Here is a 26327-nt window from a genome sequence, read left to right as displayed (position 1 = left end):
GCGGGGAGAGTCGCCCGCGCGCCCGCCGGTGCCCGCCGTCGGCCTGGGCTCGGAGGCGCCCGGCGCGGTTGCCATGGCGCCGGTCGCCGCGGTGACGCGATGGCGGCTGCTGCTGCTGCTGGTGCTCCGCGCCGCTGGGCTCGGGGCCGTGGGCGCCCCGAAGCCCCCCAACATCCTGCTCCTGCTCATGGACGACGTGAGTGCGGCCGCCGCTGGTCGGGCTCCCGGGGAGGGCCCTGGGTGAAGGAGGGCCGTGGGGGCGGCCTGGTGGGGCGGGCCGTGACGGGGGGAGGGCCGGGGGAGGGAGGGCCGTGGAGGGGGGAGGGCCGGGGGGAGGGAGGGCCGTGGAGGGGGGAGGGCCGTGGAGGGGGGAGGGCCGTGGAGGGGGGAGGGCGGGGGGGACGGAGGGCCGTGATGGGGGGAGGGCGGGGGGGAGGGAGGGCCGTGATGGGGGGAGGGCCGGGGGGAGGGAGGGCCGTGATGGGGGGAGGGCGGGGGGGGAGGGAGGGCCGTGGACGGGGGAGGGCCGGGGGAGGGAGGGCCGTGGAGGGGGGAGGGCCGGGGGGAGGGAGGGCCGTGGAGGGGGGAGGGCGGGGGGGAGGGAGGGCCGTGATGGGGGGAGGGCGGGGGGGAGGGAGGGCCGGGGGAGGGAGGGCCGGGGGGAGGGAGGGCCGTGGAGGGGGGAGGGCGGGGGGGGGAGGGAGGGCCGTGATGGGGGGAGGGCGGGGGGGAGGGAGGGCCGTGGAGGGGGGAGGGCCGGGGGGAGGGAGGGCCGTGGAGGGGGGAGGGCCGGGGGAGGGAGGGCCGTGGAGGGGGGAGGGCCGGGGGGAGGGAGGGCCGTGGAGGGGGGAGGGCCGTGGAGGGGGGAGGGCCGGGGGAGGTTGGGCCGCGGGGACGGACGGCTGTGGGGCAGCCTGGGGCGAAGGGCCGTGAACAGGGTAGGGTTAGGGGGCGCGCCGTGGGGGAGGGTCATAGGTGGGGAGCCGTAGCTGGGGCGGCCTATGGAGATGGGCCATAGGGGAGGACATGAGGGAGGGCTGTATGGCACCCGCGGGGGGCATGCGCTCCTGGCCCTGCCATCAGTAGCCTTACTTTGGTAAAGCTGGACCAAGGTAGTCACGTCTAGGCTGCGCAGGGAATGACTCCTCCACCGTTCCGTCTCTCCCACTCCAGAAGGACAGAGTGGCGACCCAGGCCAGTTCTCCAGCAGCCCCTGGTCACCTTGCCATCCCCCCCCACACTCTGCCCCAGGTATCTGGGGCAGGGAGGGAGTGCAGAGCTGACTGGGACCCAGGGCCTGCCTGCCGTGAAGGTCACTTCCCTCTGCTCTTGGCATCCAGGATGTGCCCTGCCTGGGGCTGTTGCCATCTCCCTGGTCGGCTGCTCAGGCTGGCTGAGAATTCTGGCCATAGGTCGGGTTTTGTTGGGTCTGGGAAGACTTGAAGCAGGAGGAGTGTCCGCTGCTGGGTGTGTGTGCAGCCCCAGGCCTGTGGCCACTCTGGTCACACTGATGGATCGGCCCTGCAGAGGTTAGCAGGATGCCTGGCAGGGGACCGAGCTGTTCATTTGTCTCTCTGTGACTTTGTCACCTCTTCTCTTGACCCTTAGAAGCTAGGAGTGAAATGGAGGTTCTGAACTTCGTGTGAGGTGTCAGAGTAGAGCAGGAACAGGGGCGGGCCCGGGCGCTTGGTGCCCCTCAGGTCCCGTCACCTGTCCCGGCGTCCGCTCCTCAAACCCTTGGAAGGACCCCCCCATGCTAACAGAGCTTCGATGTGACTTGGCTGGTAGTGGAGGCCCTTGGCGAGCTTCAGGACAGGTCAGCAGAGAGGCTGAGGTATGGTTAGAGAGGAGTTTTCAGCGCGGCCCTGACCTCTAGGGAAGGCCACTGGGCTGGAGCTTGAGTCCCATCACCGACGGCCAGTGATTTAATCAGCCCTGCCTCTGCAGCGACACCTCCACGAAACCCTAAGGGATGGCATCTGCTGGCAGCGTGACTCCCCCTACCCTCACCTCGCCTGGGCATCTTTTCCGTCTGCTGTTCCTGAGTCACATTCTTTATGACAAACTGCTAATAGGAAGTACGGCGCATTCTGGGTACCGTGAGCCGCCACAGCAAATGGTTGAGCTCCGTCAGAAGTGTGGAGGCCTCGGGGGCGCAGTTGGTGAGGCACCCGACTCTTGAGCTCAGCTCAGGTCTTGATCTCAGGGCTGTGAGTTCAAGTCCTGCGCTGGGCTCCGCACTGGGTGTGGAGCTTCTGTTTAAAAGAGGGAAAAAATTAAAAAGGAGTATGGAGGCCCGGGACCTGCGGCTGGCGTCTGCAGAGGGGCCAGTCTGTGGCACCGAGCCCCGGCCTGTGGGGTCTGATGCCAGCTCCTGGTAGACGAGGCAGAACTGGGTTGTGGGAAGTCGAAGAAGCGGATGGTGTGGAGACCCCCTGCAGTTAAGAGTCAGAAGCGTTTCCAGTAAGAATGGCTCAGAGTTTCCCCAAAATGCCGGCAGAGAGCCTCACGGGAGCCTTTGGACCAGGCTGTCCTGGCAGGTCAGCACGGAGGAGAGCTGCCTGTGACGCTCAGGTTCCGAAGACTTAGTTCGAGAAAATGAGCATAAAATTTCTCACTTAATAACTTCATTATTAAAATGATTTCTTACGGGAAGTTAAGGGTTCTGTGGTAATTGTGAAAGATGCTGGACATCTTTCGTAGTTCGGCTTCCCAGGGATAACAGTGACCGTGCTTCTCTACTCCTGTAAGCGTGCTCAGAGGGGGGGCTTCTGGAGCAGGCGCGGGGGCTCCTCGGGAGACCCTGCCCCCATGGCTGCCGGGGAGACTTCGCTTACCTGTCAACGACACGTCCTGGGCGCGCGTGCTCCTCTGGCCCACGGGGCGGGCTTCTGCAAGCCGAGCCCCGCGGAGGCCGCTTGGAGCAGTGTCCTTGCGAAGGCCAGACTCTGCAACTGCTCGGCCGTTCTGATTCCTGCCCTCTCCTCCCATCCGCGGTGACCGCGGTGTACAGCCGGCTGCGTTTCCTCACTAGCGGCGGGAGCATTGCGGGTTGAAGGCGTGCTCAGATGATCGCATTTCGGGTACACAGGGTTAAAATACATGAACCTTTTTCTCCTTTTGCCTTTTCGATGGGACTGCTGGAGAACGTAGATGTGTACAGGAGATCGTATTTCTGCTGAAAGCGTTGGTTCAGGCCCGAGAGGTCCTGAGTGGTGGTGCGGGACCAGCCCTGGGAGTGCTTTTCTTGAGGGGGCTTCATGGGCAGCTCCTCCCACCCCCCCCCCCCCGCCTGGGCGCCCCACGTCGGGCAGCCGCGACCGGAACAGCCGGCCGGAAGGGCCAGGACTGGGGCCGGGCCTCTCTTGTGCAGGTTCCTCCTTGTGGCTTTGGGGTTGTTTAACAGCCGAAATGTGAAGAAGTCTCGAAGACTTTTGTCCTGGTTGGCAAACGCAGCTTAGTTCGGACTTCTTGGTGACAACTGACAGAAAACACACTCACAGTGACTCGGGCAGAAATAGAAACCCTGGCTCTCCCGCTAGACAGGCCAGGGCTGGGGGGCTTCGGGCCAGGGTGGGGCTTCTGGCCGCGGGGGCCTCGGGCCTGGACAGCAGTTGTCTCACCGTTCCTTGCTGTGTGCTCAGGACCAGACGGGTCCCCTGCAGATGGGTGTTAAATGGGTTTAGAAGATGCCGAGCACGGTCTCTTCTTCGGTGGAGCTGACTTTTCCCTTCTCCACAGCGAACGGGGCTGGTGGGCAGGGGGATAGAGGCCCACTTCCAAGTGCCCGGGTGCTGGCTCGGTCTTGGTTCCTTATCTGCACGGCAGGAGTGGGGCATGTGAAGTCGGGCTAAACAGAAGCAGCCCCTGTGTGGCTGGTGGGCCTGTCAGGCGGAGACCCCAGCCTGAACTGCCCGAGCCACTGAGCGGACCGTGCATGTCCTTCGATGCATGTTGATGCGAGTCTGAGGGCCTGGGGTGACCCCTCACAGCCAGTGGTGAGCAGCTCTAGGGAAAGGAAGGCGGATCCCAGGAAGGGAAGTGAGCCGCATGGCCTCGGGGCAGAGGCAGCGTGCGCTCCACCTGCACCGCAGGCTGCTGGGTCAGGTTCTGGCCCCTCTCAGCCCCTCCCGCCCCCGACTGGGGCATTTGGGTCCTTCTCCCTGTGCGGGGCCTCACAGACTCCTGTCGCTGAGGGACAGCATCCCTTTTCTGCCCCAGGCTTAGCCTCCATCCTTCCTGTGGCCACACCTTCCTCCGGGGGCTTATTCCGTGCTTGCGCCTGTGGTCGCCAACAGAACAGCCATTTCAGAGACTTCAGAATAAAGCACACCCGGAGGAATCCAGAGCTGAGAGGCCAAAGGGATCGCCTGCTGGCTGACTCAGGAGAGCAGTCAGGGGCCTGGAGGGTGCCTGCACTTTTCTGATAGCTGTGTGGGGACATCGTGCAGGCAGCAGGCTACTCACTGGCTTAGATGGGCAGGTCTGTGGGGTCTCTTGGGCTCAGCGCACTGTGCAGCCACTGCAGTCCACTTCAGGCCGTGTCTGTCGGCCCAAGAAGAAGCCCTGTGCCCCTTGGCAGGCACCTCCCTCCGCTCCCCCAGCTCCCACAATCCACCTCCCAGCCCTCTGGCCCTGCCCGTCCTGGCCCTTCACGGAAACGGAACCCCACGGCACTTGGTCCTCACGTCTGGTCCTGGCCCACGGTGTCTTGGCTCCCAGCGAGTCGGTGCTGCGCTCCCCCAGCCCAGCGGCATTCAGTGCGCGTTTGCTGCTTCCTGGGGCAGCCCCACGGACCACAAACAGGAATGAGTCTCTCCTGCCCCAGTTCTGGAGGCTAGAGTCTGAAGTCAGGGCGGCAGCAGGGCCGGCCCCTCCTGAACTCTAGAGGACGGCCCTTCCTGCAGCCTCCAGCTCCAGGGGCTCCTGGCGCTCCTGGCCAGTGGCCATGTCCCTCAGCCCCTGCCCTCCCACATCTCCCCTGTGTCTGCGTCCTGCCTCTCCGTGTTCTGATGGGGACAGCCATCGGATCTGTGAGTCTTCATCCAGGCTAATTATACTGGCAGTTCCTTCTTTTTTTTTTTAAGTAGGCTCCACCAGCATGGAGCCCAGCTCGGGGCTTGAACTCACGACTGTGAGATCAAAGATCTGAGCTGAGATCAAGAGTCAGACGCTCAACTGAGCCACCCAGGCGCCCCCTACCCCTGTGTTTCCAAATACGAGACCGTGCACAGGTTCTGAGTAGACATGACATTCAGCCCAGTACCACGTGGATAGACCGTGATCTGTGTCCCCCGAGCCGCCGTCGGACGCCTGGTGCATTTGCTCTGGGCTGTCGTCAGTCATGCCTCTGCAGACACTCGTGTATTTGTGTAGTTCTGCGTGGTGCTCATTTCCCATTCTCGTGGGTAGACTTGGGAGGGGAACAGCCCAGTTGTGTGGCCATGCTGTGTTTCACTTGGTGGGGAACCTTACTGCTGGTCTTCAAATCTGAGTTTGCACAACAGACTTCAGAGGTCTTACTTCTTGATGTGGTACGTAGGTTTGTGTTCTGAGTTGCTGGTTCCCCGTCAGCCAGAGATGCTAGCATCAGAGGCTGAGGGGCAGGCGAGCACGTGGGTGTCTCCACTGAGCAGGCGCATGCAGCAAAGCCGGCTAACGGCGCTCCGCAGCCCGCGCCAGGCACGGGGGTGTGGTGGGAGCTCTGTGGCTTGTGGGGCGCAAGGTGGGCAGCTCCTAGCTTATCTCTCACGTCTCCCCCAAGACGGAAGGAGGCTTGTTCAACCTCTCCATGCTGTGTTCTGCAGATGGGGTGGGGCGACCTGGGGGTATATGGAGAACCTTCCAGAGAAACCCCGAATTTGGACCAGATGGCTGCAGAAGGGATGCTTTTCCCAAACTTCTACTCAGCCAACCCACTGTGCTCGCCATGTAAGTTGGGGCTGGCCCGTGGGCGCAAGGAGTGGGGACCAGGACTCGGGCTCCACCCATCTTCCTTCCAAGCAGAGCACCAGAAGGGCCGGCAGGTGGGTGCGGCCCTAACCCTTTCCCATCGGGGCCCCAGCAGTCTGGAGCACCTGGACTCCATGCTGTCGCAGGCTACCAAGGGCATGGAGCTTGTCAGGGGTTTGGAGGCAGAAATCACTGCTTGTGGCACCTGCTTTTCCTTCCCGGAGCGGAGCGGCTGTGGGTGGTTCAGGACAAGTGCTCTCTCCTCCCAGGACAACCACTCATGCTGGGGAGACTCCTTACGTGCTCCCCCAAGGAGGAGAGGGAAGGCCGGTGGGGGGTGGGGCATGAGAGCTGCCGTGCCAGGCGCTGTGCCCACCAGGCTCTCTGGAGACGCCAGCAGGAGCAGGAGCCTCGCGGAGCTGGCCGTGGGTCTAGTGAGGGACAGCGCGCTCGTGACGTTTCTGTTTCCTCTACATAGCACGGGCAGCTTTGCTCACTGGACGCCTGCCCATCCGCAACGGCTTCTACACCACCAACGGCCATGCCAGAAACGGTACGCGGTACACGCAGGCAACTCCCGTAGCACAGGAGGATGAGAGGGGGCTGGGGCGGGCAGGGGGTGTCTGCCACCGTCCTCACGTGTGACCCGGCTTCTGCGGGCCAGCTCAGTGAGCACCAGCTCGTTACCGAGGCTCAGAGGCTGTGTGTGGGTGTAGCCCGTCATTTAGAGCAGGCCTCCATCAGAAACCGTGCGTCATAAGTAAGTGAAGAGGAAGGTGGCCTTAGTGCTGGTCTTCTCGGGGACTCGGTAGAGAGTTGGTCTCCTTCCCGGCGCTGCTTTGCCAAGGACAGGGTGGACAGGCACCGCTCCTTCCTGCTGCCTTCCTGTCCCCGGGGCTGCCCAGCAGCTGGGGCTCAGAGCGGAAAGTGTGCTCAGAGCCAGGACAGTCGTGCTCCAGAGTAGAAAGCAGAGGAAGCCAGCTCCGTGTGCGCACACCCTGCATTACTCTTGCAGCTTACACGCCGCAGGAGATCGTGGGTGGTGTCCCGGACGAGGAGCACCTGCTGCCCGAGCTGCTGAAGCGGGCCGGCTACGCCAGCAAGATTGTGGGCAAGTGGTGAGTCCTGACGCTCCCGTGGGGTGTGCACAGCCGGCCGGCGAGCGCAGGGGCTCTGTCTGGTGGGGAAGCGGAGAGGCAGCCGGGAGGTGAAGGACAGTCCCTTGGTGTGGGATCATCGGACCCGGCAGTTGTGACCACAGAGGCCACGTGGTGTGCGTGCGTGCTGTGCATGCCACGGTGAGCAGGTTCAACGGGGATCCCCAGACGTGCAGCCCCAGATGGAAGATGTGAAGGTCACACGTTCTCTCCTCCCTTTCCCGAGCTGTGGGGCTCTTGGAAGAGAGCAAGCCCACCGTCTCCGGGGAGCCTTTTGTGATGTCCAGCCCTCCCCACACCTCCTCCCTGCACCATGGCCCCTCTGCCCTCAGCCCCTCTGCACCTTGCTGGCATTGTCTTCTCGAGGAGGAGCGCTCTGGCCGCGTCCCGTGCACAACACAGTAGTCACAGCCGTGGGAGGTCCACAGAGACTGGAACAGTAATCTAATCGTTAGAGAATCCTGGTGATCCAGGAGCTGCCTAATGAATGCTTCCTCGCTCCTGAATCTCGTTGGGATCCATCCTGCCAAGCAGTGCTCAGACGAGGTGGTGGCAGTGAGCAGAGCTGAGGGGCTGCTTGTTGCCTGCAGAGTCCCGGGCAGTGCCCAGAAAGCCCGGGGAGACTGGCAGAAGCCGGGTGCGAGGCCAGCCAGGGCTGTGTCTGGGTGGAGCCCACGGAAGGGAAGGGCCCTGTGATGCCTGGCCTGGCAGCTCTGCCCTGGGTCCAGCCGGCTTCCAGGGTGGGGGTCCCAGTCTCGGCCAGGTCCCATTACAGGGCTGTGGACTTCCTGACCTTCTTCCTCCCAGCCCAGCGCCACAGAGCCAGACTTCTGCGCTTGAGCAAGTTTGGGGCTGGGCGGAGCGCTCCAGCTGCCCTGGTCCCGGGGACCGCAGCCCGCCGCCTGCTCCTGCTCACCTGAGGGCAGCGCTGGCCTCGCTGCTGTTCTGAGTTGACAGCTTAGCCTTGGTTGGCTGTTTGTGTTAAGCAGAGGCCATCCGAGCTGGTGCATGTGGGCATGCTGGAATGCCGTGCTCAGCCAGTGTGACCCCTCTCGGCCGGTGCTGGCGTGGCTGGGGAGACATGACCACACTGGAGCAGCAAGCCCGGGCAGACATGAGACGCGGAGAGGAAGCTCAAAGCGCAGAGCTGACAGGTTTCTGCAGAGAGAGAAGTCCCAGCAGAGCCGATGCTTCTGCTCCTGGCCGGAGGGGTTCGCAGAGGCCGGAGGCCGACGCTGGCCGCGTGGCAGTCGGGAGGCAGGGCGTCTGAGAACCAGCTGTGGCAGCCGAGGCCCCGAGAAACGCACTTACTGGCATCTTTTTAGTCTCTGTCACTGGGCACCTCGGTTCTGGCCCCGCTTGGCCCACCCTCCACCACTACGCCACACTGCACCCTCCTTGACCGAGTGACCAGCGCCCGGGGATTCACACGAGCCACGGGAGCACCTCTGAGCAGGCAGGTGGGCCCCCTGGCCACCTGTTCCAAGGCCTCCCCAGAAGCAGCAGAGCAGGGAGACTCTGCTTTCAAGCTTGTGTGGCCATGAGAGACGGGTGAGCCCACTGCCCAGTGGGGTTGTCTTGCTACCGAAGAGCCCGTGGCCCGAGTGGAAAAACCCCATCTGCCTGCACTGTGCGTTCTGAAGAGCAGACGGGGTCTGTGCTCAGGGACTGTTGGCCCCTCCCATGGGCACCTCCTGTTGGCAGAACTGGCAGAGGGAGGGCTGTGAGGGCTGGGAGTGCTGGGCTCCTGATGCCCGTAGTACAGAGAGCGTGGGCTGGGGAGCGTGGCTGTTGTCATCCTGCAGGCATGCCTGTCCCCGTGCAGGGCCAGGGCACTGGGTCACTGAGCAGCCTTGGCAGGTCCTGGCGCTGTCCCTGTCTGTGATGAGGCCAGGCTGGGGCGGTCAGCTCACCCAGGGCCCCCGTCCATCTTTTGGGGCGTGATTATCAGTAATTGGGAGAAGAGGCTCTTAAAGACCTTATCCTGAGAGGCTGGTAACTACCTCCCTGAGACATTTCCTTCCTCACAGTCCCAGAGAAAGCTGAACCCACAAAACCGTCCTCATGAAAAAAGGAAGGAAGCAGAGCATGGAGATGGGACTGCATTCAGAGTTCTGGGCGGGTTCTGGCGGGTGTGAGATAGCTCACCATGTATCTCCGCAGAGCCCCTCCCAGCATTCCGGAGGGGTGCTTGAGCGCTCCTCTGTGCCTGGACACCCTATGTGGCCAGGGCCCTCGGCTTCGACGGGGGTGAGTGGGGTCCTGGTGCCTGCCTGGAGGAAGAGGTCTCGGGGTGCCTGGGGCTTCGCACACATAGGGCCCGGGAGGGACACTTGCTTCCTGAAATGTTCTGTGAAGGCGAGAAGTTGTCCATGCTCAGGACTTTGGGGTACCTCTGAGCAGGGGTCCCTAAAGTGTCCTGGGTTCCTGTTTCTAGGCACCTGGGCCACAGGCCTCAGTTCCACCCCCTGAAGCATGGATTCGACGAGTGGTTTGGATCCCCCAACTGTCACTTTGGACCTTATGACAACAGGGCCAGGCCCAACATCCCTGTGTACAGGGACTGGGAGATGGTCGGCAGGTAACGGGTCCCTTCCCTCCCCACCCTGAAGACAGCAGAGCCCAGCCCCACCCTCTGGTGCTGCCCTAGGAGCAGGACGGAGGTTCTGGAACCACCTGCTTCCAGCGCTGGTGTCCCAGCACATCAGCACTTGGCTTTGTCAGCTGGCGGTTCTGCCTGTGGTTTATAGGACTGTGGCTTTAGGACCCTCGGCTTAGGGTTGCTGTTTGAGCCACACCTGCAGGGGCTTTAACCCTGAAAAGGTTAGGAATACGATGAGAACCGAGACCCTCCCCTGAACAAGGTGTGTTTACACAGCACCGTGTTTAGCTTCTGAGGTTTGGTTCCTGAAGCCGTTGAGCGGCCTGGGCTCTGGCTTCGAGGCCGTTTGCACCAGGCTGGCCTGTGGGCCGCGTGCTAGGAGCCCACGGGGCTGCCCCCTTCCTTGGGAGCCTACCAGGAGTGCTCCGCTGTCTGAGCCAAGTGGCTCCCCATGCGCCCGACTGGCCGCAGGCCTGCCTTCACGGAGCCTGCAGCATGGCCCCGCTGGGGTCAGGCCCTGGTCTGTCTCCAGCTTCGTGTGGCTTGATTTTCCTTTCCTCCTTCCTTCCTTTTGTATTGTTTCACATTCTTGGTGGAAATTTTGTTTTTTTTTAAGATTTTATTTGTTTATTAGAGACAACGAGAGAGGGAACACGGGCAGGGGGAGTGGGAGAGGGAGAAGCAGGCTCTCCGCCGAGCAGGGAGCCAGATGAGGGGCTCGATCCCAGGACGCTGGGAACATGACCTGAGCCGAAGGCAGACGCTTAACTGAACCACCCAGGCGCCCCTTGGTGGAAGTTTGCTGTGCATCATGGGCCAGAAAGCTGGGTCAGGCCCTTGCGTTTTCTTAACAGTCTCATTGAGAGAGAACGCACCCTGTTGGAAGCGTAGTTCGGGGCTCCCTGGCACGCTCGCGGCGCCACGCAGACACGGCCAGCTTAGAGCGCCTATGCCCCGTGAGCTGCCACTGGCCCTGGGTGGCCGCACACCCGCCTCTGCCAGCCTCCCTGTCCTCACACGCTGCTCCTCCCAGACGGCGGGCTGCTGTGGTGCCTCGTCTTCGACAAGCCCGTGACCTCCCAAGCAGTGCCAGCTTCAGTGTCGTTTACACACACGTTTGCGTTTCATCTTTCTCGTGAACGAGGCCCGTAACTTTGCCTGTGAAATCACAGAAAAGGAGGCTTTCTTGGCCTTCTAAGATCTAATTTTTGTCTGGGTTTATGTTATTTTCAGATACTATGAGGAATTTCCAATCAATCTGAAGACTGGGGAAGCCAACCTCACGCAGGTGTACTTGCAGGTAATGGAAGTGTGGGCTGGGTAGGCCCCACGTGAGGGAGGCTGGCCTCCGGGCACACGAAGGTGGCGTCTTCTCCTCAGGAAGCTCTGGACTTCATGAAGAGGCAGCAGGCGGCTCAGCGCCCCTTCTTCCTCTACTGGGCCATTGATGCCACTCACGCACCTGTTTATGCTTCTCGGCCCTTCTTGGGCACCAGCCGGCGAGGGCGGTGAGTCCTTGGTTGTAGAGACATGGACTTCCACCCGGAGGGTTCAGTCATGCTTGATTACCTCCAGGAATGGGTGCTCAGTGCCATTATGTCTTCAGTTACCCTTCACGGAAAGAGACAGCAGCCCCTGTGCTTCCCCGAAGCTGTCCATGAGGCCGGCCTTGGTGGGAGGAGGGTTGCCGTCGTGTGGTTGGTTCTGTCCTGGATTAGCTCTGGGAACCGGACTTTTCCTCCTCTCTTCTCTGAATTCAGCCAGTCCGTTGTGTTGTCCGTTATCGAAGCCGTGACTTCACTGCTCACTGACGCCCTTTCTCCCCAAGGTACGGGGATGCTGTCCGGGAGATCGACGACAGTGTTGGGAAAATCCTGAGCCTTCTTCGGGACCTGAGGATCACAGAGAACACGTTTGTTTTCTTCACGTCTGACAACGGCGCTGCCCTCATTTCTGCCCCTAAACAAGGCCAGTGTTCCACGTACCCTTGCCTCCACGGATGGGGCTGCCCTCGGGACCCTGGGATGTCTGAGGCTCCATCAGGGCCACTCAGCCACCCTAGTTAGAGTGTGAAGGGGCCAGCCTGGGGCCTGTCCAATGAGGGAGACGCCCGCTCCCTTCCTGGGGGCCCTAGTCTAGTAGGAACAGACTGTCACACAGGAGACTGGCAGGGGCCACCCACCAACACCCACATTGCATGGAGTACTCTCCTCTCCTAAAAGGCTGGAGCGTCTCCAGACCTCATGGGAAGTGGTGTCTAGGAGAGCAGGGACCCAGCCCCCCACCCCACAGTGCTGGCTTGGCTCAGCGAGGTTATCTCCGCGGGGCCGTGACCCCCTGGGGCTGCTCAGCAGGCTCTCCGGCTGTTCTATCTTGTTGAGCAAGGAGGTCCCACCCTCGTGTCCTGTAAGTCGCCCCCCTCCCCCCATGGTGGCATGTCTCTTTGTCCCATTTCCTTTTTTTTTTTTAAAGATTTTATTTATTTATTTGAGAGAGAGCACATGAGAGGGGATAGGGTCAGAGGGAGAAGCAGCTCCCCGCCGAGCAGGGAGCCCGACGCGGGACTTGATCCTGGAACTCCGGGATCATGACCTGAGCCGAAGGCAGTCGCCCAACAAACTGAGCCACCCAGGAGCCCCGTCCCATTTTCCTTTAAGGGGCTCGGGCCTCAGCAGGGCCCTGAGTCACTCAGAGGGCTCTGGAAGGAAGGCCACGGGGAGCAGGAAACCCCAGGGGGGCAGGCCTGGGTAGGGAGGTGCTGGGGGACCCTGCAGTCAGGGGGGGCTCCTGCGGCCGGTGTTCCGGGGGCAGATGGGCTCAAGCTGAGAAGGCATCATGTTGGTGACAGAACAGCAGTTCAGAGTCTGGGCCTGGCTGGTCTGGGGTCCCAAGGGGTGCCATCCACGGCCCATGGAGGGATCTTGTCCTCAGGCAGGCTCTCCCCGTACAGCTGATGATCCCAGAGGTGAGGGCGACGCGCTCTGCCTCCCTCCCAGCAAAGGCCCCGGGCCGGCTGGATGCCGCTGTCCCTGCTGTGCCTGCCCAGCTCAGTGCCCCGAGAGCCCCCCGATGGCCAGCCCTCGCTGGGACCACCAGCCTCCCAGGCCTGGGCTTCAGTGTCCCATCTTCGTGCCTAAAGCATGGAATGGTTCACCCACACAAAATCCACGTGCTTGGCTGTAAGCATGTGAATCCGTATACTCGCCTCACAGCGTGCGGAGTAGAGGCGGACAAGCAGTGGACCCTCGTCAGCGCCTGTGAGCCCCGTGAAGCCCCCAGAAGGAGCCACATCGGTCCCCGCTGCTCCGTGCCGTTCTCTCCCGTGTGCGTTCTGTCTGCCTGTGCCCGCTCTCTGCCCTGACGCGCGCTTCGCCGCTCCTCCATCGGCTCTGCCCGCGCGCACGTGGGGCGGGGTTCAGGGCCAGCTCAGAAGGGAGAACACCCTCCTGTTTGTCATGGGGGCCGGGGTTGCAGGAGCCCCAGGCCGCTGGTGCTGGCGGCAGCAGGGCACCATTTGTCCTGGGCTCTGGGAGCGAGCCAGCCTGGCCGGGGCCGTCTGCCCCCCAGCCCTTCCACACGCGTGGTTCACAGGGGGACTTCTCAGAAACAGAACCTGCCCTGGTCTCAACGGAGCACCTGCCAGGGGACCCGGGGGCCGACGCATTTTAATTAGACTCCCCACGCGCACACAGGGGACGCTTGAAGACGCGAATGTCTGAGTTACACGGGCCTTGCAGGCAGCCGTGAGCCCTATCAAGGCTCCCTGGGACCCGTGTTGCAGCTCTGGCTAACGGCAGTGGTCACGTCCGTTTCTGAGCGGTCGCACTGCCTTAGGGACACAGCGATCGATACTGCCGCACGATCTGCAGGCGTGTGACCTTGAACTTGAGGCCTGAACTCTGGCTGGTCCTTTCAGCAGCGTCATCCTTGAGGGGCCAGGAAGGTGGCAGGCAGACTGTGACAGACACACCTCCTGAAAGCGAGTGGTCAGCAGGGTGGGCGCCACCCTGGGGACTCGGGGTAGGCATCTGGTGCGTGACGACTCTGTCTCCCTAGGTGGTAGCAACGGCCCCTTTCTGTGCGGGAAGCAGACCACGTTTGAAGGTGGGATGCGGGAGCCTGCGATCGCGTGGTGGCCCGGAAAAATCCCTGCAGGCCAGGTGAGTCACGTCAGCCGCTCACGCAGGTGAGACTCCCAGTCCCTCCGCACCGGGAGGTAGCTGGTGAAGGGTACGTGGGGCAGGCACTGAGACATCAGGTGACGAGGCTGCCTGTCCCTGAAAGTGGCAGCGCTGAGTGCAGCTAAGTTAAGCAATTTTCTTTCCTACAGGACTTGTCAGAGCCTTAGTGTGCCAGTGGACATCACAAATACCTGAAGGCACAGGGCATGCTGAGTTTCTAAAAGCTTGTTGGGCCACAAAGCATGTCTCCCAGGCCACTGGTTCCACAGGCACACTCGCAGAGATGGCAGCCCTTTCCTGCCCCTCAGAGCCCTTTGCTCTGTCCCTCCTTCAACCGAGAACCCGCACACAGGGTCTTCTCTCACTGGGTGGCTCAGTTCAGACTCCTGACAAATACAGGGTGTCAGAGCTAATGTTTGGAGACACTCCTCCATGATCTCTGGACTGGTCTCTCCCCTTTATGTGCTCCAGAGAGCAGTGCGATCAGTTCAGCCCCCGTAGCCACAGCACGAGGCACACGGATCACCTTACGGTTTCTGTCACAGTTGCCACGCTCAGTGGCTTACACAGCATCCTCATCCACTCGGGCTGGAGGTTGGAAGACCGGCCAGGCCTCCTGGGCCAGGCTCACAGCTTCTGGAGGGTCCAAAGGAGGATCCATTTCCTCATCTTTCCCGGCTTCTCCAGGCACCCACGGCCCCTCCCTCCACCGTCCAGGCCGGCAACGGCCAGTCGAACGTCCCCTCGTCCCTCTGGCTCTGGCCCCCCGGTCATGTCCACGGTTAGGGCCCCCCAGTGACCCTCATCCCTCTGGCTCTGGCCCCCCGGTGATGTCCACAGTCAGGGCCCCGCGGTGACCCTCATTCCTCTGGCTTTGGCCCCCTAGCCACTGTCCACGGTCTGGGCCCCGCGGTGACCCTCGTTCCTCTGGCTCTGGCCCCCCGGTCATGTCCACGGTCAGGGTCCCACGGTGACCCTCGTCCCTCTGGCTCTGGCCCCCCAGCCACTGTCCACGGTCAGGGCCTCGCGGTGACTCTCATCCCTCTGGCTCTGGCCCCCCGGTCATGTCCATGGTCAGGACCCCGCGGTGACCCTCATCCCTCTGGCTCTGGCCCCCCGGTCATGTCCATGGTCAGGACCCCGCGGTGACCCTCATCCCTCTGGCTCTGGCCCCCCCCCCCGTCATGTCCACGGTCAGGGCCCCGCGGTGACCCTGGTCCCTCTGGCTCTGGCCCCCCGGTCATGTCCACGGTCAGGGCCCCGCGGTGACCCTCATCCCTCTGGCTCTGGCCCCCCCGGTCATGTCCACAGTCAGGGCCCCGCGGTGACCCTGGTCCCTCTGGCTCTGGCCCCCCAGCCACTGTCCACGGTCAGGGCCCCGCAGTGACCCTCGTCCCTCTGGCTCTGGCCCCTTGGCCATTGCCAGGGATCCAGGATCAGCTCCTGTTTTAAGGCCAGCTGCTTGGCAGCTTTGATTTCCTGTTTACCGTGTAAGTAAATGTTCACAGGGTCCGGGGTTTGGGACGTGGACCTCAGTAGGGGGTGGGTGTTGTTCTGTCCACCATCACATCATCATCATCATCATCACCACCATCACCACCGTCACCACCACTCCCATGCTACATGTTAGCAAACTGTGGCCCCGGGAGAGGAACTCACTTGTCGGGACTGCTGGCTGTCAGGTGGCAGAGTGGGGAGCAGGCCCCAGGTGTGGGGCATGGAGCCCACCCTCCTCCCCTGGCTCCCCCACAGCTTCTTCCTCCAGGACCATCTCCGTGGGGACCTGTCTCCCTAGGGAGGGCTCCAGCCTTTGGGATCATCCCCCTCCACCGCTCATCCGCCTGGCTCCCCACCCTTCTGGGCCCTGCTCCCTGGAGGAGAGAGCATGCCAAACAGAGCCGTGTGGCCTTCCCTGCGCTGTGTCCCATGGCACACGCTGAAATTGAAGCCGACAGGTTATGAGGCCTGTGCCCTGTGATGACCACGGCGGGACTTTATTGAACCACTCTCGTGTGTCCAGCAGGTTCAAATACTCAGCCCCCCTCACGCCTGGCAGGGTGACTGTTGCAGAGTGGAGTCTTGGGAGTGGTGGTAGCACCAGCAGGGACACCCACGTGCCCACAGCAGATGGACTGCTTTTTCTTAAAGACGTCATGCGTGTTGAGAGTTTCTGTCCTTCAGGAAGAGTTTGTGTGTTCCCAGCCGTCCTGTGCGCACAAGGAGGACATCAGATACCCTGTTCTACCCCACCATGCCACCCACACGGCAGTCTCTCTTCTCCATTTGTTTTTCCCAGGCAGTTAAAATATTTAGATTTCTTTTTTTCTTTTTCTCTTTTGTCCAAAAAAAGTGGCAAGGGAGAGAAGCCGTGGCAATGAGGTGATGCCATTGGCCTCCACCTCCTCTCCCCCGCGAACCTCCGTAGAAGGTTTAAGTCAAACATTGCCTTCCCGTTCCCCCACACTGGGCCGCAGAACCTGCGACGCGAGCAGCCACAGCCTGTGTGTGTCCACACGTGATCCAGGGCGTGGGAAGCAGTGGCTGGAGGTCCCAGCCAACCGCGTGCACACGGGATGCCTGCCTCGCTAGGCCTGCCAGCAGACTCTCCGGGCCTCCCCGCCGACCTGGCCCTCACCCCCAGATCCAGGCCGCTGAGCTGTATGGTGGGATGAAGGGACCGGGCGGGTTCCAGATGAGGGGAGCAGACGTGTATCCATGGGGACCAGCACGCGGCCCTTGGCCGAGAGCGCTGCTTTCCTCAGACCCATCTTGCTGGTTGCATGGAGTCAGACCGTGCATTTTGGGCCCGGGTAGTCTCTGGGCCCTCCCGACGGCCCCAGCCCGCAGCCCCTGCTTCTGCGCTGCTCTGGGCCTCGCGGGTCTTTTTTCCACCTGTGCTCTTACCTCAGTGTTCAAGTAGTGGTGACAGACGGGCTCAGAGGGGGCCGGCCTCACCAGGCTGGACCCCGCCAGCATCTTCCTGCACCCTCTCCTCACCTCTGTCTCCTTCCGATTTGTAGTCACCACGGAAGGATTGGGACTTGGGGATGGGACAGTGTGACTCTACACTCGGCCCTAACCTCGCAAAGCCAGTCTCCTAGGGAGGGGGCTTGTCCCTCCGTTGTGGGGTCCTGAGGCGGGAGAGTGAGTGTGGTGGCCCCGTGTGCTCCAGTCTGACTCTCAAGGACATGAGGGGCTCCAGGACAGCCTGGAGCAGGGTGAGGCTGCAAGGGCAGGGCCGAGAGGAAGGAGCCGGGGCCAGGGTGTGTGCTCCCACATGTGGACATCGGGCAGGGAGGGTCTCTGTCCCTGTGTGTGTGCGCTGAAGGGGGTGTGACCGTGTGCCCCTGGCTGGGCAGCAGATGGGCCCATGCCCGGGGACCTGAGCCTTGGCTGCCATCTGGTCAGCGCAGGGCATCCTGAGTGCACCTCCGTCCCGTCATTTCAGGTGAGCCACCAGCTGGGCAGCGTCATGGACCTCTTCACCACCAGCCTGTCCCTCGCAGGCCTGGTGCCGCCCAGTGACAGGGTGATCGATGGCCTGGACCTGCTCCCCGCCATGCTGTGGGGCCAGCTGACAGACAGGTGGGTTCCAGCCAGGCACTGGCCCCCCAGCACCAGGTGACAGAGCCAAGCCTCGCTGACAAAGCAGTTTCCTCCCCCAGCTGGCTCGGGGCAGGAGGAGGACATGAGGGGCAAGTGCCCTGGTCCTCCAAGACCGTTCCCAGCACCTGGGGCATTGGGGCACATCCAGGCCCAGCACTCGGGGCAGAAGGATGCGGGAGGGAGCACAGACTGTTCTGCCCCAGTTACCAGCCATCCAGACCCCAGAGCCCGGCCCCGTCCTGGGCTCCACCCCTGCTGGATCCTTCGTGTCCAGACTCAGCTTCTCCCTGGCTTGAGACCAGCTGCTGTTCTGCTCAAACAAGACGAGGTTCCCAGGGATGTGAATTCTGAAACACTAAGTCGTGTAGCAGGGGAGGCAGCCCCACCGTCCTCAGAGCCGCCCGCGGCCTTGGCTTTAGGGTGCGGATGAGACAGTATTGTTAGGTGTTTTCAGCGTTGTTTGTCTTTTGTGTCTTGAACTCTGGACAAGAGCTGGTTTACTGGTGGGGAGGGGGTGCAGGTGGTGGTGGTCTTAGCAGGCTGTCTGACCCCAAGGTGAGGGCTAGAGCCGCTCTCCTCCTGCCGCCAGCTTCACCCCCAGGGCCGAGAGCGAAGGGGACCGACCATGGGGCTCACCCCTCACAGCCTGGTGGACCTGTTCACCCTTGTGCCCAGTCTGAGCCCAGCATGGTCATTTCTGTAACGTGTCAACATAACTGTGCGCCCACAAGTTTCTTGTGTTTCCTGACCCTTTCCTTTCTTCCCCAATAGACCAATATTCTATTATCGTGGCAACACACTGATGGCAGTCACCCTTGGCCAGTACAAGGCCCACTTCTGGACCTGGACCAATTCCTGGGAGGAGTTCAGACAGGTAAGGGGGCTTGGGGTGCCGTGGACTCTGCACCCCCAGCACCTTGTCCTTAGGAGGACAGCTCTGGACAGCGCAGGCCAACAGGCGGTCGGGACCAGAGGCCTCTGCAGAGGGCTGGTGGCTACAGGGCTCTCGTGCTCACCACCTTACCGGTGGGCCTCCAGACTCACTATGGCAGCAAGCCCCAACCTCTACCAGAACACTCTTAGTAAAGGGCATGGCAGAGCCCTGTCCCCTGGCCTGCACTCTTGGCACCAGCCTCCTCCAGGCAGCCCCCGGCCCTCCCAGCTTGTGGCCAGGGTCCCCGCACCTGCTCTCCCTCCCCGCAGCCGAGCCCGTCCTTTCTTCAGGTATAATCTCAGCCATCCGGAGCACCTGGTACCCCATCTCCTATCAGGCAGGGCTGCACGTGCTTTGCCCTTTAGGTGCTCAGAGGCTAAGAGGTCATAGGAGCACCCAAAAACCCAGAGCCTGGCCTTGTGGGCTTGGGGGCGGCTGTGTGGTCTCACTTCTCTCTCCGGCCCCACTGTCCAGGTGGCACGGGAGCAGCCGCCCGTCAGGCCTCCCTGGGGCTCCCTGGGCCTGCAGGCTCTTGGGGCCCCTTGGGTCAGGGTCCAGTGAGCCCCGGCCCAGATGAGACCCGTGCCAGCTTCCACGCGGGCCGAAACCCGGAAGAGCTGGGGGAGCTTCTTTCAGAAAGGGTGTTGGGAAAGTGCAGAAGGTTCTGCAGGTGGAGCAGCTCCCCGAGTGACCCGTCCTGTGTTTATGGTGGGCCAGGAAATACCGGGAGAGGCCGTCCCCGCCTGCGGACACGGGGCTCCCTCTCCCTTGGGGTTGTTGCTTGGCATAGCTTCTGAGTTCTCAGCAGATGAAGCACACAGTTCTTTTCTCCTCTGTATAGAGGTTAGGGGAGTCTCTGCCTGGGGGGCAGCTGCCCGGTGGGGGAGTGGGCGGACGACCCTTCTCCCTCCAGGGGTCACTATGACCCAGGGGGCATGTGAGGGTGCGAAGGGCCCAAGAGGTAAGGGTGACAGCATCCCCGCGGCCATCGGCTGCTTCCTGGAGCACCAGGGGGATGGCAGGCCACCTCTTCCCAGCCCTTCCAGGTGCTGACATGCTGCGGGCAGCTTTGTTCAGAAGCCATGGGCCTGCCCTGCTGGGGCACAGCCAGGCCCGGGCAGGCTCCCAACCTGAGGGACAGGCCTCGGGGTACGTGTCAGCCAGGGTGTGCGGGTCTGTGGTCCTGGCTTGGGAACCACCAACAGGCCTGGGGATACGTGTCAGCCAGGGTGTGCGGGTCTGTGGTCCTGGCTTGGGAACCACCCGCATGGACCTTGTTAGCTTCCCAGCTGTACCCTTGTTCCTGGGGCCCGGCCACACCCCAGGTCAGGCTTTTCCATTCCCCTGGGGCTGGCTGAGCAGGGAGGGCAGAGGAGGATGGAGGGACCAGCTTCCCTGTGCCAGCCCAGAGCACAGCAGGAGTGGGGTACACATGTGCACGTGACCTTCTGCACTTTTGGACTACGTCCCACACTTACCTGAGTGCAGGGCTCCAGGGGCCAGGGCTACGGAGGGGCAGGTGTGCCCCGCTCCCCATGCCCCGCTCTGCGCAGAGCGCTGGGCTCCAAGGGAGAAGGGGCCACTGGAGCTGGCTCGGCTCTGATGCCCCATGGGCACGCCCTCCCTCACGGGACAGCTGTCGTAAGGGCAATTCTGTGCAAATTAGCAGCATCTTAATTAAATAGTGTATTTGATTTGCATCCAAATGAGGACTTGTGTGTTCTGTCTAGACCGTTAGCTACCGGCCTTTTTGTGCTAGAAGTGGTGGTTTTCCCACTGTCGATACGTGTTCTCCAGCACTTCTGCGCCCAGACGGTCAAGGGGTCGCCCACTTTGGAACCCACTTGGGCATCCGTCATTGGCTGCCCTCTCCATCTTCGATTCTCCTTATTTTTCCAGCCACCGATTCAAGAATCACAGCTCGGTGCAGATAAATGAAATTTCATGGGTTCCTTACCTTCCTGCTTTATTGAAAAGCAGAATATTACCTGCTCCACTGACCAGCTGTCCATGGCAGACACGAGGTGGGGGTCACACACAGGGGGGTTGCCCGTTGACTGCACTGGGGCCTGCAGAAAGCCTTCCAGTTGCTCGTGGTTGAGAAGCGAGTGGCACACGTCTGTCCCCCAGGCCCCAGTTCTGGGGTTCACGTGCACAGGTCACAGCCACCTCTCCAGCCCCTGTAAGCCGTGTCCTGTGTTGGCTGAAGCCTGGAGCCAAGCTGCTTGTGGGGCCCTGGGCTCACCGGGGCGTCAGGATTCCGGCTTTTCCTGTTTCCAAGTCGGGGAGTCCTGCAGCCTGCAAGCCTTGGGGACAGAGCTCCAGGCCGCGAGCGCAGCAGCTTTGGGAGGGAGCCCCAAGGCCATCCCAGGTGCTCACGCCACGCGCGGACCTCAGAAGCTGAAGCTGCCCCCCCCACAAGAGGACCCCCGAGGGCAGGGGTGGCCTGGGGAGGGTGCGGAGCTGGGCCTGTATGATGCACGCGATCTGCTCTCCTTTGTCCGCGGACGTGACCGCAGCAGGGTCCGTTTCAGTCCCTGCTGTTCCCGGGGCGTCTAGGCTGCCGCCATGGGCCTCTGTCTCTCCCTGGCCTCCGAGGTGGCCCAGGAGCCTTCCGGGAGTGCTGAGCACGGAGCACTGCGGCTGCAGGAGGCAGACCAGGTGGGGTGGCTTTGTCCTGGAAGCTCCCAGATGGGCTAAAATAGTTCATGTATTTTGTTTAAGCGGTAGCACTTTTTTTTTCTTTTTTTCAAGATTTTATTTTTTACCCAATCTCTACACCCAACGTGGGGCCCAAACTCACAGCCCTGAGATCGAGAGTTAACATGCACCACCAACTGACCCAGCCAGGTACCCCAAAAACATTTTAAAGAGTCACCTGCCATCCCCCCCAAAAGGGGTACACTGGGGTACTAAAAACACAGACGTGAGCGCTCAGCGACTTCGAGGCCAGGGATGTGGGAAAGACGTCATCCTACAGGAGGCCTCCTCCATCGCGCTCAGCCCCAGAGCACTCACTCGTGCATCCTGGGACGCAGCACACGGGAATGGGGAGCTCCTGCCTTGCGGGGCATGGCATGGCCACTGCTGTCTGGGCTCCTGGGGCACGGGCGCACGCACGCACACACGCAGGCACACACAGGTGCACACACGCATACATGCGCGTGCATGCATACAGCCCTCACCACCCTCCCGGCCTCTCGTTTCAGGGTGTTGATTTCTGCCCCGGGCAGAATGTCTCTGGAGTCACCACCCACACACAGGAGGAGCACACAAAGCTGCCCCTGATCTTCCACCTGGGACGAGACCCGGGGGAGAGGTACCCCCTCAGGTGAGCCAGGGCATGGGGAGGCCTTTGGGCTGCTGAGAAGACGTTGGCTGGGCCCAACCAAGTGCAGGTGCTCACCAGCGGGCTGGGTGTTACCAAAGAGTCAAATGCATGTCTTGAGCTCTTGGAGACGCCGAAGAGCACAAAGCAACACCCGGGGACCTCCTGCCCCCAACAGGTGCTCCAGGCCTGTCCTCTGGTGTCTGCCTTGGCCAGCGCTGCCTCTTCCAGCACTGTGCCCTGCGTGGCCTGCTTTCCTCGGGTGCTCCCATCTGCCTGCCATCTGTCTCCCTCTCCCACGGGTCCATGTGACCCCCACCTGGGCTGCCTTCAGGGACGGCTGCACTGGGGGCTTGAGGGTCCGGGTGTGGGGTGGACGAAGAAGCTCTGTGCATGGCAGGCAGCACCAGCTTGGGAAGATCCACCCAGGGGCTCCTGCCAGTGAGGCTCTGGGACGGGGCCTTGCCGTGCCATCCAGAACACTTGAGACACTGCCTGGGACCTTTGTCCAGCTTTGAGGCCCGGGACCCTGGGAAAGAAACAGGTGTGCCCACACCTGCATCCACCGGAACCTCACACGTGGTCTTACTGGCAGTAGGGACTTTGTAGGGGTAGTTAAGGTGAGGGTCAAAGTGAGGTTGTCCTGGATTAGGGTGGCCCTACCTCCAATGAGAGTATCCACGGGAGACAGAAGAGGGGACGCAGACACGGGAGAGGCCACATGAGAACAGAGGCAGAGATGAAGGGACATGATAAGTGCCAAGGCACCCCTGGAGCTTCCCAAGGGGTGGGTCCATTCCTGCCTGGATCTCAGACTCCAGCCTCCAGAACTGGGAGGGAAGAGGTTCCGGTGGTCTAAGCCCCAGTCTGGGGCCATCTGTTACGGACGCGCCAGGACACTCACAGGTGGGAGCTGGGAGACCCTTGCGGTTGTCACCAACCACAGGTTTGGAGCCCAGGGCCACGTGTGAGTGTGGTTGGGGATCAAGCTAGACCAGGAGGAGGCTGGGAGGAAGCAGTCTGAGCCCCCCTCCTGCCCCTGGAAGTAACTTCAGAGCCAAGACCCAGCAGGACCATGGGAATGGATGGCAGGGCCCGATTTCTGGAGGAGCCTGACTGCCCCCAGGGTCCCCCAGAAGTCACACGTGTCCCCGTCACACTTGTGCCCATGCTCCAGACAAGGAGACCCAGGCAGACCTTGCCGATGAGACTGCTGAACCTAGCTTAAGCCGGCCCTTCCCAGTGCGTCTGGCCAGAGAATCGTGGAAAGACTTGACACAGGCCTTGAGACCTGCTCTGAAAAGCTTGCAGGCGTTGTGTGCAGTGAGCACAGCCTGCCGGACAGGGTAGAGGGCCTGAGGAGCAGAGCTGACCTGGGAGTGCCACAGTTGCAGATCCAGAGACTGTGGCGAGCAGGGCAGGATCCACTGCTCCGCTACACAAATCTGGGCCAGAGGGACCGAGAAAGCCGAAGGTGCTAGTAGCCTGCAGAGATCTGGGTCTGCTCGGGGGTGCGCGTGACCCTGGCGGTGCCCTTGGTGGTGCTGGCCGGGGCTCAGGCCCTGACTGGTGAGGCAGGAGTCGTGGCCGCTGTGCCCGCAGCCTCATTTGTGGGGAAGGTTCTCGAGGTGCACGCCTACTCCTGGGCACAGGGCATAGAGGTGGGGGCCGCTGGCTGGCGGCTCCATCAGGGAGGGATCCCTCACTCCCCAGGCCTCTTCCCGACCTACTTAGGTGGCCTACCTCGATGGCCTGCCGGGGCCTCCCTCCCTCAGTGACCTGGCCCTCTTGCCTCCAGCTTTGCCAGCACTGAGTACCTGGATGCCCTTCGCGGGGTCACCTTGGTTGTCCGGCAGCACCAGAAGACCTTGGTCCCTGGACAGCCCCAGCTCAACATGTGCAACCAGGCCGTCATGGTAAGTGCTTGATACGCCACGGGCTGCCGATGCTGGGAGGGTGTCCCTGGGGCTGTGTGACGTCTGCACACCCCAGACCCTCACCCATAGACTGGAGCTGTTGTGCCTCCGGAGGCTGCTGGGGCTGTGGGCTCGAGCCCCCCTTCTGTCCTGCTGCTCTGGCACAGACCTCACAGGTGGGGCAGGGGGTCGCTTGGCTCCTCTGCAGGCGTGGATACTCTGGGCTGATGGCTGAAGGTCCCGTCAGGGACAGACCTCCTGGAACCCCGTGGGCACTCGCCTGCAAGGCCTGTCCCTATAACTGTGTGTGGGGCACCCCGCTCCACAAAGATGGGTGATCTCTGCTGTCCCAGTGTCAGAACCTTTGGCCGTACCCCAAAACCCACCGAGCACCGTCGGGATGGCGTAGCCCAGCGTTCCATCTGGATGGCCCCTGTCCCCGAGCGGCCCGCAGACAGTGGTTTGGAGAGCAGCTGAGCATGTCGAAGCTGCCACATGGATTCCAGCCTGCGCTGAGGAGCCGGTGCGGCGTGGCGGGGCATGTGCTAGGAAGACCGAGTCGGGCATTAGCAGCGTCTTCCGGGCGCTGGGCACGAAGGCTGCCTCGTTAGCCAGGGCCAGTGTGGGGGCGGCCTTGTCTCTGCTGTCCACACCTGGGGTTTCATGTCCTGAGGCTCCCCACAGAAGGACATTCAGGGCAGAAGCCAGCAGGGCTGCCTCTTTCCCTCAGAGGGGCGGGTCCGCCCTGTGAACTCAGAGCAGTGCCGCAGAGGGTCCCTGTCTCAGGACCACCAAGGTGCCTGGGGTCCAAGGAGCCTGAGCACCCCCCATGCCCACTCCAAGCCCCGTTTTTAATCTTTCTGTGAAAGCGAGCTGTCCCCACCCCCAGCATGCCCTCTGTCAGCAAATGCATGTGGTGCCTGCCCAGGCTGGGGCTCCAGGTGGCAGCGTCCTTGCTCACCGCGTGCAGACGTAGCAGATGTGAGGGTGGAGGGACCTGGCTGGGGTGCTGCTGCAGCTGGCTGACCCCTGAACCCGGAGAAACTGGGGGACCAGCCCTCCCCCGCAAATCCCACAAGTGAACTGAAGGCAGACCAGAGCAGTGTGGGTCAGCCTCCAGAAGCATGGGTGCTCGCTCTCCCCAGCCTCCCAGACTGGCAGTCTGAATCCTGCACACGCTCTGTCACTTTGCTCTGCGTCCAACGTTGAGAATAGCTTCCTTACCCAAAGCCTGCCCTGCCCCAGCGGCCGGCCCCACCCTGCATGGGCAGCCAGAGGCCACGTGATGCCATGCAGGGCAGGAGAGACCTTCGCCAGGTTCTCACTGCCCTTGATGTTCTGATTCAGCAACAGCTTCTGAGGCCCCCTGTGGGGGGAGTGCCCCCAGGGTGATTCTGAGTCTCCCTACCAAGGCACAGGGACACCCCATGGGCAGTGGGAGGACAGGGCGAAACAAGGAAGGCTCCCTCCTCTGGACCGGGAGAAATACGGCCATATAGAGCAAGTGTGGACATTCACGTGCCCCGCCAAGGGGCTCCCCTGAAACAGGCCAGCTGTGACCCCAGCTGACGATCAGAGAGCTTTGTGTGGATGATCCTGAGCAGGCTGTAAGGACCCTCCTGAGTCAGCTGTTGTTGAAACGTGGCGATACAGCAGGGCCGGTGGCTGCCCGGCCGTGGCTCCTCACCCTGAGGCCAAGGAGGCGATGGGGCAGGGCAGGAGTCGGCCACTACTGAGCCCAGAAGGGCGCAGAGCAACTTCATGTTCTCTCTTCTCTTTGCCAGAACTGGGCGCCCCCAGGCTGTGAAAAGTTAGGGAAGTGCCTGACGCCCCCGGAGTCCATCCCGGAGAAGTGCTCCTGGCCCCACTAGTACCTGTGGGCGGGAGGGCTCTTGCCTCAGGGCTCCCGCGCTGGAGGAGCCCCGCTGCCCTCGGCCCTGCCCACACCAGACACACCTCCTCTGCCGCCAGCAGCAGGACTTGCAAGGCTCCACGTGCCCAAGACCTAGTCCTGGCGTCTCTCAGCCCCCCTGGCCCGGCTGACCCTGCCACGGTGACCCCAGCCCCAGAGCTGAATGCTGCCCTCTGGCTTCCTCCAGCGTCCTGCCTCCATCCCAGGCTCCAGAGGACGTGGCTGCGACCCGAGTCTCGCTGTCACGGTCGGCCGTGCCAGTCCTGTGCTGGCCCCTCGGTCCTATATGCAGAGGGTCCCCCTGCACCCCTCCATGGTGGGGTTGCGAACCTGGAGGGGATCGTGACAGCAGTCAAGGAAGGCCCCCCTGGTCCAGTGGGGACCTTGGTCTTCCGCCTTCCTCAGGGATCCCGACCCCAGTACCCTGTGGGGCAAGTCGGTGCCTCGGCAGCTGCCCTGCCGACCCTCCTCCCCTGGGCTCCCGGTGTGGCCTACCGCGAGGGGCCCGGGCAAGCGGGGGTGGGCTTCCACCTTACCGCACCCTCCCCGTCCCTGCCCGAAGGCCTTTGTAGCCGCCTTCCGTAGAGGGGGGTTTTCACGTCCCTGCGGGGATTGTGATGCCAAAGCTGCACCGTTGTAAGACTTGGGAAGTTCTGAAGAAAAGTTTTAGAATAAAGGTACAGGCATTTTTTTTTTTTTAAGAGCTATATTTTTGCGGACGTTGACGGGACGGGGAGCT

General features: G+C 62.3%; 1 protein-coding gene and 1 long non-coding RNA gene across 7 annotated transcripts; one reads left to right on the top strand and one right to left on the bottom strand.

Annotated features, from left to right (window-relative positions):
* Nucleotides 1-8: 8 nt before the first annotated feature.
* GALNS (galactosamine (N-acetyl)-6-sulfatase) lies at nucleotides 9-26283 on the top strand. Of its 6 annotated transcripts, none has more exons than XM_028091085.2 (14): nucleotides 11-196; nucleotides 5808-5931; nucleotides 6431-6505; nucleotides 6968-7070; nucleotides 9547-9690; nucleotides 10945-11011; nucleotides 11092-11219; nucleotides 11540-11679; nucleotides 13768-13871; nucleotides 17341-17477; nucleotides 18270-18372; nucleotides 21642-21763; nucleotides 23559-23676; nucleotides 25461-26283. In XM_028091085.2, the coding sequence occupies exons 1-14, from the start codon at nucleotides 74-76 to the stop codon at nucleotides 25545-25547; spliced, it is 1575 nt and encodes a 524-aa protein (XP_027946886.1). In that variant the 5' UTR covers nucleotides 11-73; the 3' UTR covers nucleotides 25548-26283. The 6 variants fall into 6 exon arrangements, with proteins under 6 accessions (XP_027946918.1, XP_027946886.1, XP_027946903.1 ...); XM_028091102.2 differs by lacking the exon at nucleotides 11-196 and adding an exon at nucleotides 1023-3083; XM_028091117.2 differs by lacking the exon at nucleotides 25461-26283 and having other exon boundaries at nucleotides 9-196; nucleotides 23495-23670.
* Nucleotides 902-3269, bottom strand: LOC148163187 (uncharacterized). Its single transcript, XR_015769159.1, has 3 exons — nucleotides 2838-3269; nucleotides 2011-2255; nucleotides 902-1611 (listed from the first exon to the last, which is right to left on the bottom strand). It is a non-coding gene; the product is annotated as an uncharacterized LOC148163187 (long non-coding RNA).
* Nucleotides 26284-26327: the final 44 nt, after the last annotated feature.

This window comes from Eumetopias jubatus, unplaced genomic scaffold (genome assembly GCF_037043125.1).
Source record: "Eumetopias jubatus isolate StellerSeaLion01/CBP00866 unplaced genomic scaffold, mEumJub1_p1.0 scaffold_10, whole genome shotgun sequence".
Lineage (NCBI taxonomy): Eukaryota > Metazoa > Chordata > Mammalia > Carnivora > Otariidae > Eumetopias > Eumetopias jubatus.
The sequence above is the reverse complement of the archived record's forward strand: the minus strand, read 5'-3'. Positions and strand labels throughout refer to the sequence as shown.

What these genes read in the sequence shown, in the direction of transcription:
- GALNS (XM_028091085.2), top strand. Translation starts at nt 74, where the DNA reads ATGGCGCCGGTCGCCGCGGTGACGCGATGGCGGCTGCTGCTGCTGCTG. An exon ending in CCTGGGAGGAGTTCAGACAG is followed by an intron (nt 18,373 to 21,641) that starts GTAAGGGGGCTT and finishes CTCTCGTTTCAG; the next exon opens with GGTGTTGATTTCTGCCCCGG. An exon ending in TGTGCAACCAGGCCGTCATG is followed by an intron (nt 23,677 to 25,460) that starts GTAAGTGCTTGA and finishes TCTCTTTGCCAG; the next exon opens with AACTGGGCGCCCCCAGGCTG.